Source organism: Artibeus jamaicensis, unplaced genomic scaffold (assembly GCF_021234435.1).
Source record: "Artibeus jamaicensis isolate MK-2021 breed Jamaican fruit bat unplaced genomic scaffold, CSHL_Jam_final scaffold_754, whole genome shotgun sequence".
In the NCBI taxonomy this organism is placed as follows: Eukaryota; Metazoa; Chordata; class Mammalia; order Chiroptera; family Phyllostomidae; genus Artibeus; species Artibeus jamaicensis.
Genome location: NW_026522054.1, coordinates 6084710 through 6099938, shown reverse-complemented (window position 1 = coordinate 6099938; position 15229 = coordinate 6084710). Strand labels below are relative to the sequence as shown.

Sequence of the window (15229 nt, the reverse complement as noted above, 5' to 3'; positions counted from 1 at the left end):
TAACAGCTTGAGATAGGAACAGTTATCTTTGGGTGCATGAACAGGGAAGATGTGTCTGCCCTATGAAATACCAGCTACGCAATGTTTCATTTTTTACCCATTATATAAGGGGATGTGTGCACTTCAAAGGGACCTTTGCTATCTTTTTGAGTCCCGTGTATTTATTGGTTTATAAATCACGCTAATGGATCGGTGCACTAGAGCACAGCAGCAGCAAGCCCATTTTATAATTGATGAGGGACGTCATTTCGTGTCGGAAGAATGTGCTCAGAAGTTGCGTATCCTTTCTGCTACGTGAAGACTCGCGAGTCAGGCTTCTCAAAGCCGCATTCTGGTCCCACGGAAACGGACCAGAAATCCCAAAGCTTTTAAAAACATAAGCAATCACATGATGCCCTTGGTATTTTAAAACGCTCCAAATGAAATGCAATTCCTTGTGAAACGAAGGATAAAACGACAAAAACTTGGACTCTCTAAATGATCCCGTCCAAAGCACGGCATGCAGGGGCGTGGCCGGCGCTTGGTCATTACGACGCACTCCCCAGAGGGGCACGTCAGTGGACTCTGGGAATGAAACGAATGTAATTAAAGATGGTGCTTCTTGCTCAGGCAACACAACAGCCTTTGGAAAGCGACCCACTTGGGCTCTTCGAGCAAACACAGTGCGTTGCGTAGCTTTGCTGTATTGGTCAAGAAAGAGATGGCGTGGTGATTGGCTGGCGGAGGGAGGTGGCCAGTGGCTCCTTCAGACCCAGAAAAGGTGACCGCGAGTCAGGGTGAGAAAGCGCCAGGTGAGCGGTGGGAGGGGCTGTGTGTGTGAAGGAGATGCCCCAGGTAACTGGAAAAGGAGACTTGCAGTAGATTGTGCAAAATAATAAAAACCAGTTTCATCAAAGCATGATAAACAAACAAGCCCAGTAAAAATTTTTTAGCCATTTGACTCAGAATTGAGAATACTATTATGATGATCAAGCTAAAATGTTGAATTAAAGTAGTAAGGAAATTTATTGGAAAGTTAGACATGATAAATATTTTTCATGTCCTAAGTGAATATGTTTCCATGTAAAGATACCCACAGGGAACGCTGCCTAAATGCAAACACATTTTCTCAGTCTGTTCGAATTTCACTCTTTCCTGTGGTATATATATATTTAGCCTAATTTATACTAATGCCACTGATTTTTAAAATTCATCTTTTAAACCCTGCTTCAAAAATATGGGTACCATATTGGTCATTTTAAAGGAAGTTATTTTTTTCTTTTTATTTTGTTGAAATAATATTAATTTCCAAAACGTCAAATACTGATTATAGGTCAGTCTGTGCCCCTCAGCCCCAGCCCCCCAAATTCTGTTACGGAGTGCAAGGGCGCCCTCTAGTGGACGCTGCACCCTACTTCTGCCCTTGAAGGACGATCATCACACCAGACAAAATTCCTAACAGTAACATTTACCTTTCAGAAACGCAATGGAGTGCACATTGAGGCATTTATGTTGTCACAAAATTGTCCAAGGACATTATTCTTTCAAAGAAAGAATTTGAAACCTGCTCCTTTTAGTCAGTGGCCGGCTTCAATTTTAAAGTGTTTAGCTCAGCTGAATAATATTTGGCGTATTTAAAAGACGTAACAGAAGACAGTCTTGCTTATGGGAACATGTTCAGTGTATGTTGTGAGGTATTTTTAGGTTGAAATGTGCCTTTTCAGTGTTATGGTTTTATTCTTCGGATTTATGACCACAAATGGCCGTGTCCTTTATTGCAAAGTCTTGAAACAAAACCAGAGGCTCTCGGTTTTTCCATTTAGTAAATACAATGGATGTTGCCGTTCCCGACTTTACATCAGTAGTCCCGTCACTACAGCTTTTCCTTGCTATTTTGTTTCACCTCAGGAGACTTTCCCCGTTAACTCTAATTATTCTAGGGGCTTTGGGTGACCTGGCAAGCAGGTCTGTATTCCAGAAGTGCCCAGTGTTCACAGACAAATTCTTACGCTTCTCCCAGACATCCTTGGGTGCCGAAATGATGCTCTGTCTTCATGTTCTGTGTATGGACCTGCTTTTAAGTTTGGTCAGAGAGCAGTGTTGGTGTGGATGAAAGGAATTGCATGTGTTTTCTTTGTGACGTTGCTGCTGCCGCCTCATGGTCCCTGAAGACAGAGACATTGCCAGGAGGGTCAATAGATACACAGCTGCCAGCCTCTTATGATGGCTGGAACCGGACCGCCGTCTCCTACACGTTGCCGCGCTGCCTGGCGCAGAGCAGAAATATCAGAATAGCGTGTGAAGACTGGGAGTGAGCCTGTGCCCTCACACCCATTTACGTTGTTAATTTTTTTTAACATTGAAGTGTGACACTGGTCTTTCCCCACTAGTCTGTTTCCTCTCTGCCTTCGTGAATGTCTCTGACATTCAGTGAGATAACGCTCGAAACCAACGTGCGAGGGCAGTTTCTGTTAAGATTCTTGCTGGATTCAATACACTATTTAAGACTCTCTCCGCACACACATTTATGGTTATTATACAGGGTCCAGCACACATAACAGCCCTGTTTTATTGCATAAAAATCTTTGATTGCAAAATCATCAGCCCGTAAATCTGTATCAGAACAATCTCACCCTCACGCACCAGATGACATTGTAGGTGACGTGTTCAAACTGCCGCCCATCTCGTGTGAGGCGTTCACGGGCCCTGCCAGCCACACTCAGTGCTCTTACTTCTGCAGGACCCTGTGGGCACGAACGGGGTAATCGTCAAAATAAAACCCAGCTGTAATTATTTTCCACAATCGATATTTTGCTCATTAGTTATGCACCCTTGGCAAACACAGTGGAATCTGATCCTGTTAGTCAGTGCCGACTCTCTGCGGAGGGGTTGGTCCCTGCGGAATTCAGCTCCCTCCCAGGCTGGAGAAAAGCCGTGGCTGTGTTTCTGAGATTACTGAGTCTTTTATCATCCCCGGGAAGGGAGTTGACATTCCTCCACAGCTTTTTTGCATTCTAAATGGAAGTGGAGTTAGAAGCAAAGTGGATTAAAAGATAGGATTCTTGGTCTCAAGGACTTGCTAAGACAGGAATGCACTGAAAAGGAAACAGTGCCCTTCTCGGGAGCATCAGGGGAGCCCCCGGTGGCCAGCAGTAAAGTCAGGAATGCTCGGGGGGAGGACGAGACCCCTCGGCCTGGGAGGACGGGCCCAGGGGCCTTGGCGGGTCCTGGACCACTTCAAACTCATCTGACACTTAGCTTCAGAATCCTGCCAGCGACTCTGACAGGGCACCAGTTTTCGGTATCTTTGGAGAAGTGAACTCACATGTTGTCCCTTCACCCTGCCGTTTGCCCTCATTGTCTGTCACTCCAGATCATTCTGTGACGACCACCTGCTTTAAAAACGAGGCTAAAACGTGCCACTTGGAGAAAGTCTTTCTCGGGCCGATTCTCAGACTTCTGGGGACTTGCTTATCTGATGCGATTGTAACGACAAGAGTTCCTGACACCTGGGTTAGAGTCCCTGCCCTGGGAGAACTTTCTCATCTGGCCCAAGACGCTTTCTTCATTAAGCTTTGAGTTCCCTACTTGGTAAAAAGTTGGAAACATTCACCAAAATTTGTTGGTACGTCCCCGGACTCTGTGCTCCCGTCCCGCCTCCAAAAATGACATCACACTTTTAAAGCTCTTTCCTGATCTCGAACCACACGCATCTTTAAAGTGTCGCCGTTAGAATTCTGCATGGTAGAGCTTTTAAATCTATCCTCGTATCATTTCATGCAAACACTTTTATTTTTGCCGAAGCCTCAAAAAGGCACATACTCCGGGGTTCATGCTGGGCTTCGCATCTGCCGAGTCACATGGGGGCCCTCAGTTACTCCAACTCTGAAGGGGGCAGTAGTGCAGAGGGTGCCCGCTTTCGAAAAATCACACCAGCATCTTCACTCTGTGAAGTCTGAAAATGACACTTGCCCATTCCTCTGCCTGTGTCCTGTATTTCCCCCCAAGGCCCCTGGAGTCTGAAGCTACCCAGCCGTTGGCCTTGCTGGGGTCTGTCTGCCATCTAGTGACCGAAGCAGGAACTGCGGGAGGAATGGTCTCCTCTGGGGGCTCATTCTCACTGGCCACTGTCTCATCCCATGAAGAGGAAGGAAACGTCTAACTCATTGTAGCTAAACCAGGCACTGAGTTTGATGGTTCTGTGGCTCGGGCCTTCTGCCCACATTAAAGAATAATTTTATATTGGGGGGTAGACTGATAACGTCCTTATTTTACTTTGCCCATCAGCCAATGAGAGAACCAGCAAGATGATAAAATTCAGGCACATGGGCGGTCAGGGTTACGGAAATGTACATGCCGACAGGTACCCAGACCGTCGGTCAGCCCTGCGGACACCCCGGAGATGGCATTGCCATCTATTAAGGCTCCCTAAACACTGGAGGTCGTGAGAAACAATGTTACTTACAATCTTGCATCTTGTGGCCAAAAGCTGTAGAAAGCTGGCTGTTGTTGAATAAGCACACTGATCAGGAAGCAGAGAAAACAGCCTTTCCCCCTTTTTTCGTCAACACTTGTGGGAAAAGCTATGTACATTTCATGATACAGAAGTGAGAAAAGCGCTAGTAACAGCGCAAGACAAGTACCGAGTCGGCGAGAGGCGGGCGTCCCTGGGGCATCGGCTCAGTTTCGGGTGTGTGGACGGCGTCACACCGTTTAACAGGACTCTGAGAAAATATTTACAGGTTTTGTTTTGTTTTCCTGGAAGAACAGCTTATTTTTTTCTTTGTCTCGGGTTTTTCCCCAGCATGTTGTCTGCTTGTAGCGCATCTCTTCATCTCTTTCATAGTCACTCTTTTAAGAAAATCGTCTGTCCCCAAGCACAGACCCTATCACGCCCGCCCTGGTGCCTGTTCCAGGGAGTGGTTGTCAGTCACTCGTGACAGACGGGTGACGGACAGACGTGTTTACTGACGCTCAGAAACTCCCCGGCGTGCACTCGTTGCAGTGAGATTTCTGTCCGGACCCAAGCGGAGCGTGTTTTTCCTGAACACACACCATGCACCATGCCTGGGTTCCGCTGTGTTTGTTACTTGGGAAAATGAGAGGGTCTGCACCCCTTCCCCAAATCGTCTGAAACGGTGTCTGTAGTTTTATTTGTGTTGCACGTGCTGAGATGATTCTTCTCTTCTATGGCCATGTTTAGTTCAGCCTCTGCCTCATTTGGCCGCAGGCTCCCAGTCCTGCCGGGTTTGTGACCCGAGACCCCCGATGGACAGGTGCTGGGATGGACTCTGTGTCCCCCTCCCCGAAGGACACACACGCGTCGTCTGCGGTCTGAGTGCGTTTGCTAGCCATAGCCCAGAGAGACTTCCGTTTCCAGATGGGTGACCAGTTCTGTTTGCCCTGAGTCGCACGTTCTGGGCACGGTGGGAGCCACCCTTTATTTGCCCGGAAAGCCGTGCGCCTGGGTCCCGGTGCCTCCGAAACAGTAACGCGGGGCGAGCAGGTTCACACAAGCTGGGACGCTTCATTACATAAGCTGCCATTTCCCCCTCTCTCTTGAATGTGGGTCCCATCGATGGCAGGTCACGCACTCCTAAACCAGGGCCTGACGCTTGTGTACATGCAGGTTCAGTCCTGGGCTGTAGTTTTGGTTCATGACTTTGCAGTCAAATAAATGTTGAGACCAGCCACTCCGATTCCCTCCCTTCTTCCTGCCCAGCTTGTCAAGTTATTGGGCAACACTCAAACCCCCTGAATAGGGACCGCTCTTCAAAGTCTTCCTGGTCAAATCAAATGGTCCCTGTAAACGCTGTGAGGGAGACTCACGTTATCACGAACGCCAATCCGTTGCCCTTCTTCCCGCAGGCACGCATGAGGAGGCCCCGTGAGAGCCTCGACGGCTCGGTATGTGGTGACGAGGACGAGGACACGGATCGGGCCAGCAAGTCAGTACCGGGTCCTGAGGCGCTCCTGAGTGGGGGGAACTGGGGGGTGGGCTTCGTGCAGACGCGGGGTGGGGGTGGCAAGGGACGGTTCAGGGCGTGCCCTGCGGATCAGATCCCACCCTTGTACCAACCTTCGCCACTAGGGGCCGTGCTCCTGGGCTGGGGGGAATCTTGAGACAGGACAGGACGCTGGACCTGACCCCTCCTGTCCTTGGGCAGCAGTCGGAACCACAGAACGTGTACGAGGTGGTGGAAGGGGCACAGACAGACCCCCCCCCAAGTTAGACCCCTGCCCTCCCCCAGAAGGGGCAGGTCCCGTCTCAGGGGCCTGCACAGGCCGTTGAGACAGACGGAGGTGGGACGGGGAGAGACCGGAGTCTCTGCGCTGTCAGAGAGGAAAGCTTAACGCAAAGTGTTAAAGAGGAATTTTATTATAAGACAGGAATTAACAACAGTGTATGTTTAACTTCTTAACAATTTTAAGGTGCACAGCAATGACACACGTTGTTCTTCTTATTAAATACATCTGCGTGTGTAAGGGGATGTGCATTGTTCTCTAAGCTAAGTGAATAAAGATGGGCAAGGAAAACCATATAAAAATCGTGGAAGTGACCTTGACCGTAGCCAGGGTTCCGTCTCCTGTATCCCAAGCGAAAGCCCCCAACCTCAGAGGCTCAGGCGGCCTGAAGGCCCTGCCTCTGCCTCCCCACGGATTCAGGCGCCGTGGCCTCAGCATCTGTTTAAGTGGGGAGCAGACGGCACGGTTTCCAGCAGTGAGTGGGCAGGATGTCACCGTGAGCGACTGGTCCGCGGACCCAGTCACCCGCCTTCGTGTGGTGCCACGGAAATAGCGCTTTAACGGAGTGGGGTGCACTGTGTGCGCGCGGCGGGTGCAATCGCACAGCCGCCAGCGTGTGTCCCGTGTCCTCTCCTGTCCCTCAGGCTGTCCTCGGAGGACGGCGAGGAGGCGCCCGCGGACTTCTACGCGAGCGATGACTCCCTGGAGGCGCACGCGCGGACGGCCTGCCCGGGCGAGATGGACCTGCTGGGGGAAATCCTGGACACGCTGAGCACCCACAGCTCCGACCAGGGGAAGCTGGCGGCCGCCAAGAGCTTGGACTTCTTCCGGTCCATGGACAACATCGACTACAAGGCCACGGTGCGTGCGCCCCCGCCCGCACGGCGGTGGTCGCCCACGGGCGCCCGTGTCACTGTCTTAGTTTGTGGGACTGTTGAACCTCTAACAGGAAGGCGTCAGGACCTCAACACTATGATGAAATTTAATCACTAAGAAGTATTTCTTATAACAAAATTCCAGGGTTCCCCCCTTCTATTTACCCAGTTCTGCTAGTGATGGTCATGAATTGGAATTTTTGGGGCCAGTCTCCTTTTCTGACAATCTGATTTTATAGATGTCTTCTCTGTGGGGTTTTTGAGACGTGAAATGTCCCCACTTTCCCCCCAATATTTCCTTGATCGTAAAAAATTTCTAAGGTACGAGCGCAAGTCATTTTGTGCTGTGTTGCCTCAAAAGTTGGCGGCGGCATTGAACCGAGGGCTTTAAAAACAGTAAAGACAGAACTGTGATCGTCGGGAATTCCACAGCTCGGTCTTGATTAGTACCCCAGGAGCCTGTTTGATTTTTGTGGAGGTTTGTTTTATTTTTGGTAAATCCTTTTCATTTCACTTCATTTCTAGCTTCACAGAAGAATAATTCACAAATGAAAACTGCTTGTAGGTCCTGGATGCATTTCACCTTGTGGTGGCCACGCTCACACGTGTTAGCACGTCCATCACCTAACGGAGTGGCCATTTCCTTTTTCTCTTTTTCGTTTTTGTTTTTTTTTTGGAGATCAGAGCAGTTTAGATTTACCCTTTAAGTGATGTTCAAGTTAAGTGTCCTTACCCAACCATGGTCACCACGGTCAGACCTGCGGAAGAGGTTCCCGTGCGTGACTGCAACTCCGTGCCTGTGGGTTGGTGTCCCCCGGTTTCTCCTGCACCGCCCCCAGCCCCACCACCCCGACGGCCCCCGCATGTCCCTGCTGCCCCCAGCACTCCCCTTCAAATTCCACGGGCAGGTCAGACCGTGCAGCCCTGGTTGTCCACGTCTGGCTTCTCGCACTTATTCCAGGTTTTTCCGCATTGTCACACAGCAGAGTTTCCCTCTCTGTCAGGCTAAGTGACAGTCGGTCACGTTTCTCCGCCATGCTTTCTTTGTCTGCCTGTGTGTCGGGGACAGGTGGGCTGCCTCGGTGGCCGCAGCGAGCGAGGGGCCCCCGCTGCACCTTCAGGCTGGTGGTTCCCTTTCCTGTGGGCCCAGACCCAGAACTGCCGTCCCTGCCTCAGCGGGCAGCTCCGTGGCTCGTGTTTCCAGGACCCCCGACACCGAGCCCCGTGGGGGGTTCCCTAGCACACCGCCACGCACAGGGCAGCAGGCTCCCTTTCGGCAGAGCCCCGCCTGCACCGCAGGGTGGCCTGCCTGTCGCAGGGGACCGTCCCTAGGGCGAGGGGGCCAGGTGGTCGCGTCTCACCGCCGGTGAGGAGTCCACCCTCAGCTCCGCGTCTGCCCTGGAAGGGACTTCCCCTCCCAGCCTTGAAGACCCCAACACTGATTTCAAGTTGTAAAAAAAAGCTGCTAAAGTCATGCCACGATTTCATTTAAACTTTCTGAACGTGTTGTTTCCTTTTCCAGAATAAATCCAACGCCCCGAGCGAGAATAATTTGGCCCTGCTCGATGGGGGACACGGGGACCAAACCGAGTGGCACCTGGGGCAAGATGACAGCGCCCTGCACGGCAGACACCTCCCCCCGTCCCCCAGGAAGCGCGCCTCCTCCGGCGTCCGGACAGAGTCGCTGTTCATGCTGACGGAGGAGAGCAGGGACAAGCCGCTCCGAGCGGCCCCCGAGGGCTGGCCCGCGGTGGCGGGACAGGCGGCCCCCGCTGCAGAACGGGACTCCCAGTGGGCGCCTCCCACCGAGTCCCCGACCGGGGAAGAGGAACCAGAAGACACGGAAGTGCCACACCAGACCTCGGAGGACCCGCTGGTGCCCGGCCTCGGGCGACACCCGTCCACTTCCGTCCCTTGGGAGAAAGAAGGGAGAGAAGCCCAAGAGGCCGCGGAAGGCCTCGGGCTGCTCCGCGAGGTCGGCTCTCTGTGTCGCGTGAGCTCCCCCTTCCGCTGTGACTTAACCGTCTCGGAAGAGAACACAAGTGGACACCAAGCTTAAGGCAGCAGTGGAGAGTCGGCCTCTTGCGCCCAAGCTTCTTGGGAGACACTTCAGGGTTCCCTGCAGTCGAGACAGTAAACAGTCATTTGTCAGGAGGACAACCCTTGCTACTGCCCAAAACTGAGTTGCACTTGGAGCAAACGCATGGCGCTCGGGGGCGTATGTATTGCCCACTGAACTTTTAAGTGTAAAGCCTATTCTGCTGTGCCCTTAAATCAGGTACCGGGTGTGTGTGGAGCGCGTCTGTGGACGTGTGGTTGCTCAGTGTTGGTGCTGAACGCCGTTCATTTCATTTAAACCGAGTGTGTGACCGTGAACGGCCCGCGCGCACGACCAGTCGCTCTAGGCTGGTCTGGTTGAGCGTGAACTGACCAAGATTTCAAAACTGAACAGAGCTACCCTTGAAATGCTGAGACTCTTGACCCACTAACTGCCTTAATCTTATGCCTGTGCTAAGCAAACTGAAATAACTTAGGGAGTTACTTGTAAGTTCTCACAGGTACGTGAACGTGTCCTGCAGACAGGTACCGCCTTTTCTGGTCACTGAGTCAGGGACAGAATTCATCCTGCTGTTCCCGTGAGAACACTTTTGTTCGGACAGCGCCGCCCTGCTTTCCGGGAAGCACGCTGGTCCACGGCTTTCCTCGGGGACCTGCTGGTGACTGCGTGACATTAATGACGCCGGGTCGCCTGGGGCTCGCACTGTTTTCCCTGCTCTCGCTGGAGTCCACCCCCAGGAAGCCAAATGCCACGTAAACTGTCCTGATTTAAAACAGAAACAAAAGCAAAACAACAAAAACCCTTGGAATCCTTTTCTCTCCACCGGTAATTATCAAAATTGCCTATATCATCTCAAATTCACTTTTGAAGTGATCGACTTCATTTGTGGGGAGTTTCAGACCCACAGGAAGCCTGTGACGAGAGACCAGCAGGCTCCCGTGTGGCCCCGCCCACGCCGTCCCCCGGCCAGGTCCCAGTTCCATTGCCGCGCGTGCTAAGCGGTGAGGCAGTATTGAGGGCCCACCCTGCTTTCACATTTCCTCGATTTCCCCCTACGGCCTGTTCCAGGGTCCCATCCAGGAGACCCCACAACTCTCGGGTGTCATCTCTTCCTTGACATGCCTTGGCTGCGATAGTCACTTGGACTTGCCTTGCTGGTCAGCCTTGGCGGTTGTGAAGCGTGCCAGTCAGAGCGATGGCTGGAGGCCCCTGTGGTCCCTTGTTGGGTATTTTTCTTGTGATCACACTGGGACCGTGGGTTCCAGGGAGGAAGATCCCCGAGGGACAGAGGTACTTTCGTCATGTCACCCAGAGGGCATGTCCCGTCCATGCAGTGTGTGATTGCTGATGTTGACCTTGATCCCTGGCTGAGGTCGTGCTTGGCAGGTTCCTCCGTTACGAAGTCCCTGTGCACCCCGCCCCGGCCCCGCCTCGAGTACTGTAGTCTTGGAAGGAAGGTGCGCAGTTTCCTCTTCTTCAGGACGGTGGGTCCCATCACTTGTTTGCAGTTTGCCCGGGAGATTTGTCTCTTTGTCCTCAGGTTCACCGCTAAGCTTGGAAAGTCGCAGGGATCGCCTAGGAATCGTGAATCGGTGGTGTCAGGAGGGGCTGGACGGGCAACGACGGACCCAGTGAGGTTCCGGCTGATTGTTACCGGTGCCTTCACTCTGGGTGCTCCATACGTCCCACCACGACTGGTTTTCCAACTGTCACTGTGGAACAGGTGTTTGGGAAGCCGCCCGAGGCCCCACAGGATGGCTCTTCGACGTGGACTGAAAGAAGCTAACTTTTAGGTAGAAAAACCTCAGATGGGGCTGTTAGAAACAGTGTCTAAAAATATTTATTCAGGTCCATCTTTAAACACTTTCAAGAAAATGACCAAGGGTTTTCTTTTTTAAACTACATTCCAAACTCTACAAGGATATGTTTTTATTTGGGACAATCGCTCATTTTTCTAAAGGAAGACAAGTCGTCTTTTCTCTCTAAGAAGGAAACTCTCTCTGTGCGGAGGACAAAAGTGTGTCTTATTTTTCACAGCACCAAAGTAAGACGGAGGTTCTGGTCAAATTTTGCTTTTGTATGCCTATCACAAAATTCCATCTGGATTCTTAATTGAAGGATGTAATTGAGAAGTCCGTTTATCAGAAGAGCTGCTTTCAGGGGGAAGGAGACAAGGTCAGTGTGGGTGCTGCCCGCCTGGCAGATGCCCCTCCGTGGTTCTAGAAGGAGCAGAAAGTGGCGTTTCCCTGTGAAGCACGGAATGGGGAGCATCTTTCCCCCCCAGAATTCAGGGTCTGAAGACTGAGACAGTCGCAAGTGCAGCATGGCGAGCTTGGGGGCGGTTTCAGCGCCACAGCCTCAGGGGCCCCGGGTCTGTGCTCCCCTTCCCTCTCCCGGCGGGGCACCGGAAGCCCCGTGTTGTTTCCAGGAGGCTCAGCCGCTCACGAGGGACATCTCTGCCCAGGTGTTTTAGACTGGATCTGTGCCTTATTTCACACACAACGTCAGCTGTTATATTCCACTGTAAAAAAAAAACAAGAGCAAACCCAGAAACTCTACAGGTTCTTGGAGAAAGTCCAGAAGACGAGTCGCAAGTATTAGTATTTCCAGCCATTAAAATGCTGAGCACTGCAAACCTGCTCGGAGAGTAGCTTCCCGGTCGGTGGTCTGGTGGGCGGAGGGAGAGAGCGGTGAGTGAGGCCCGGGTCCGACCTGGGACCCACCAAAGGGCTCTTTCCTCCGAGGCTCCTGCTTCCACCAGACCAAACATTTGCCAATTCCCGGGCTGCTGGGATTTCTTTCCCCGAAGAAATCACACCTGTTCTGCAGCAGACTTACATGAAGGAGTGAGACCTTCGGCTCTGGCACGCGGTGGCCTTCTCGTGGCCCTCGGCCCTCCCTGAGGCCCACCCTTGCGTTCATCCTTCACCCTCAGGTGCCGCGCCCCTGGTATTTCAGGGGATGCAAGAGGAGCCTGTGACTGTAGGGGCCGTTGCTGTGTAAGGTGAAGGCGATGTTAAGTAGCGTGTTCCAAAGTTTACGTCCCCCAGCTCGGCCTAGAAAGGTGCCCAACTATTGCATGGTTACTCTTCGATTAACAAGTAGTGACTCATTTATTTATTGACTCCTCGCACTGGTCACAGGCAAGGTACAGCCATTGAGGATGTAGGAAAATAAAATACTTGACGTGTTCCCACTGTGAAGGAACCCGTTAAGAGGAAAAGGAATTGTAAATATCAGTAGTAGTAGTAATAATAATAATAATGACAATAATAATAATAAAAGTAAATCCTGCTTAGACATTATTAACCCAAGGTTCTACTACCAAAACAGTCTTCTGAAGCTGCTTTATCTAAAACGAGCCCTGAGTTCAGAACCACAGTGCCATTTGTAAGTTCGTCGGCTGTCTGTATAATTACATGAAGTGTCTAATTAATGCTGCTAAGAAACCTACTTGTGAAGGCCAGACTCGTGGACAGAAAACGCGTGCCCTGTTTGGTGACTCGCCTGCCCTTCCGCTCTGTCCCCAAACCAGGCTGCAGGGGGCTGGGGGCTGGGCTGGGGCTCAGCCCCTCTTGGAGGGGCTCCTTCCCTCGAGTGGGGGCCAAAGAGGGGGTGTGGCAGTCCACTGCCTCTGGGTGACAGCATTCTCTGTAGTGGGTCCCCTCCCTTTTGAAGGAAAACTGGGTGGGACGGTGCTGTCATTTTGTGCTGATAATACCCTGATGATAGGATTCAGGATGCTGATGAGTGAGCTGTCTCCTAAATAAGGCAAAGAAGCAGGCTCCTGTCCAAGAGGAGAGCACTGTGAATACTCTCAACGTTGGGAGAGCTTCCTCCTTTCTTAGAAAAGCTACATTTTCAGGAAAAAAAAACTATTTTCGTGAATAAATTTTCTGACGCGAGTTCCATTTTTGTTTAGCATGAGACTTTGATTCTGGGAGGATGTTTGGGAACCAGAATAGAAGTTTAAGAATGTCAGACAAGTGAATACTGAAGTCTGGTTTCTCCAAGACGCTTCGCCGTGGGGGGACTGGGTCTTCCGGGCTCTGTCCGGCTCTATCCGGCTCTGTCCGGCCCCGTCGTTTCTCGGTGTCTGTTTCTTGAAGTGTCTTTAAGAGGCATAGTGGTCGGGCCCAAACCAGTTCTTGTTTCCGTTTGGTTAAGATAGGGAGTTCTGTATATTCAGACAGAAGCATATTTTATTTGGAAAATAATAGGATTTTGTGCAATACTTGTTCCTTGGTGACATAGTTCAGATGAAGATGTACACCTGCTTCTCCGGCAGATGCCTTAAGGTCATGCTTTTCAGTATTTGTGTTAAACTGTATGTAGCAATGTTCTAGGTGGTTTTAGAAAAAAATTGTCTTCGTATTGTGGATAGGAGAAATGTTTTTGTTTATTTAAAATGATTATGGATACTGCATTATAACTAACTGCCTCAGCAACAATAAATATGCAATAAGAAAATCCTGAACCTTAGATTAGTGTTAATATTGTTACTTTAAAGGAGACGTCTGTATATAGTGCAACGAGCTGATTCCATGTAACAAGTTCCGAGTCTCACCAAGGTCAGGTGCCCATCACAGACCGGAGTAGCCTTTGGGATGAATCTTTGGTATGATTGACACAGGGCATTGCCACACCCTCGACTCTGTAAATGAAGTTGATTTTTGTATAATGTACAGTTTGTTTAACCTTATAGCTTCTATAGGTTCCTACTTCTGTGATACTTGAATCAGGCAGGAAAGCACTGTGGAAAAATCAGTAGCTCTGGATGCAATATGTAAACACACCAAAAAAAAAAAAAGATTAAGGTACTGAACTGTCCTGTTCACTGGATGCTGTATAACCAGAAAGCTAGGTGTTTTGTTTTAAAACCAGTGTTTAGTTAAGTGAAGGAATTTCAAACCGTACAATCATTTGTCATCTGTAGAATCACAAATGATTACCTCTTTAATGTAAGAAACCTCTGGGGCTCTCTGTCTCCGAGCCATTTTGTCTCTCAATGAGGACACCTGTTCGTGTCCCTCAGCAGGGGACATCGAGGGGCCTGAACAGATCACCCGCCGGCCGGTGGGTGGCGTGGTGCCGAGGACAGGACACAGTGGGAGCTCTGCGCACGCTGGCCTACCACGCGCGTGGCGTCAGCCTCCGTGGGGCCAGGGCCCCGCTTCCTCTCGGGTCTCCTGAGAGCCGCTGAACAAGCGGACACCTAGCACGGGGCTTCTCGAGTCTGCTGTGATTAGTACTTAGAGCCTAAGACAGCAGAGAACTGAAATGCGTGTGAAGCCTGCCACTTGGCAATGCATCATCAGTCTTTTGCATAAAAGGCACATGAGAGGTTCCACGTTGAACTTCCCCGAAGTTTGTTTCTTTGGCTTAAAGGAGTAACTTTGAAAGGACTGAGCCTTTTGCATGCCATGGAGGCAGGTGTCTGTAAAAATCTCGCTGGCGTTGAGACCGGCTTCATTGTCTTGCATCCCTGAGGTTACGGTAGAATCATTTCTGCAGCTGAGTACTACTGGGAGAACACTGCGGACACGAGGGTTGTTTGGGGACTTCCTTTAAAATATGCAAAAGTCAATGTGGGATGGACGACATGTCCCCATCAAGTGCCCAACAGCGCGGTTGTGGAATAAAGTTGGTTGTGATCAACTCTCTGCGTGGTGATGGTTCTTTTCTACAGCTGGGCAGGTGTCCCCTGGGTGTTTCCGGGTGACCCGTGGTGGGACCTTCCCATGTCCACCTCAGCTTTGCTTCCTGGCCAACGCCAGCCTACACTCTCCCCGACAGGTACGGCCAACTAATTTCCTTAGGCTGTACGTTCGTTAGGGGGATGGAGCACCACTGACCGTATCAGAACAGGACTCTTATCCAAGTTCACCAACCGCACTGATTGGCCCTTCTGTAGGGGTTGAGGCCTGGGAGGAAACACGGTCAAGTGCATGAGCAGAGCTTCCAGGACTGGAAGGGTGACCTTTCTATCCGGGAGCTTTGGGACACCCGGGAGGGAAAGACCCCTGTGGAAACGCACGTTTGAAGGTGGAAGAACAAAGTCGTCCCCATG

General features: G+C 51.0%; 1 protein-coding gene across 6 annotated transcripts in view; it reads left to right on the top strand.

Annotated features, from left to right (window-relative positions):
- The window catches only part of DENND1B (DENN domain containing 1B), a 140076-nt gene extending 125259 nt beyond the window's left edge, over positions 1-14817 (top strand). For all 6 annotated transcript variants that reach the window (XM_037150897.2, XM_053659519.1, XM_037150896.2 and 3 more), the window contains 3 exons: positions 5848-5927; positions 6870-7086; positions 8623-14817. In XM_037150897.2, coding sequence (XP_037006792.2) covers positions 5848-5927; positions 6870-7086; positions 8623-9159 — 834 coding nt within the window. In that variant the 3' untranslated portion in view covers positions 9160-14817. The remainder of the gene's footprint in view (positions 1-5847; positions 5928-6869; positions 7087-8622) is intronic.
- The last annotated feature ends 412 nt before the right edge of the window (positions 14818-15229 follow it).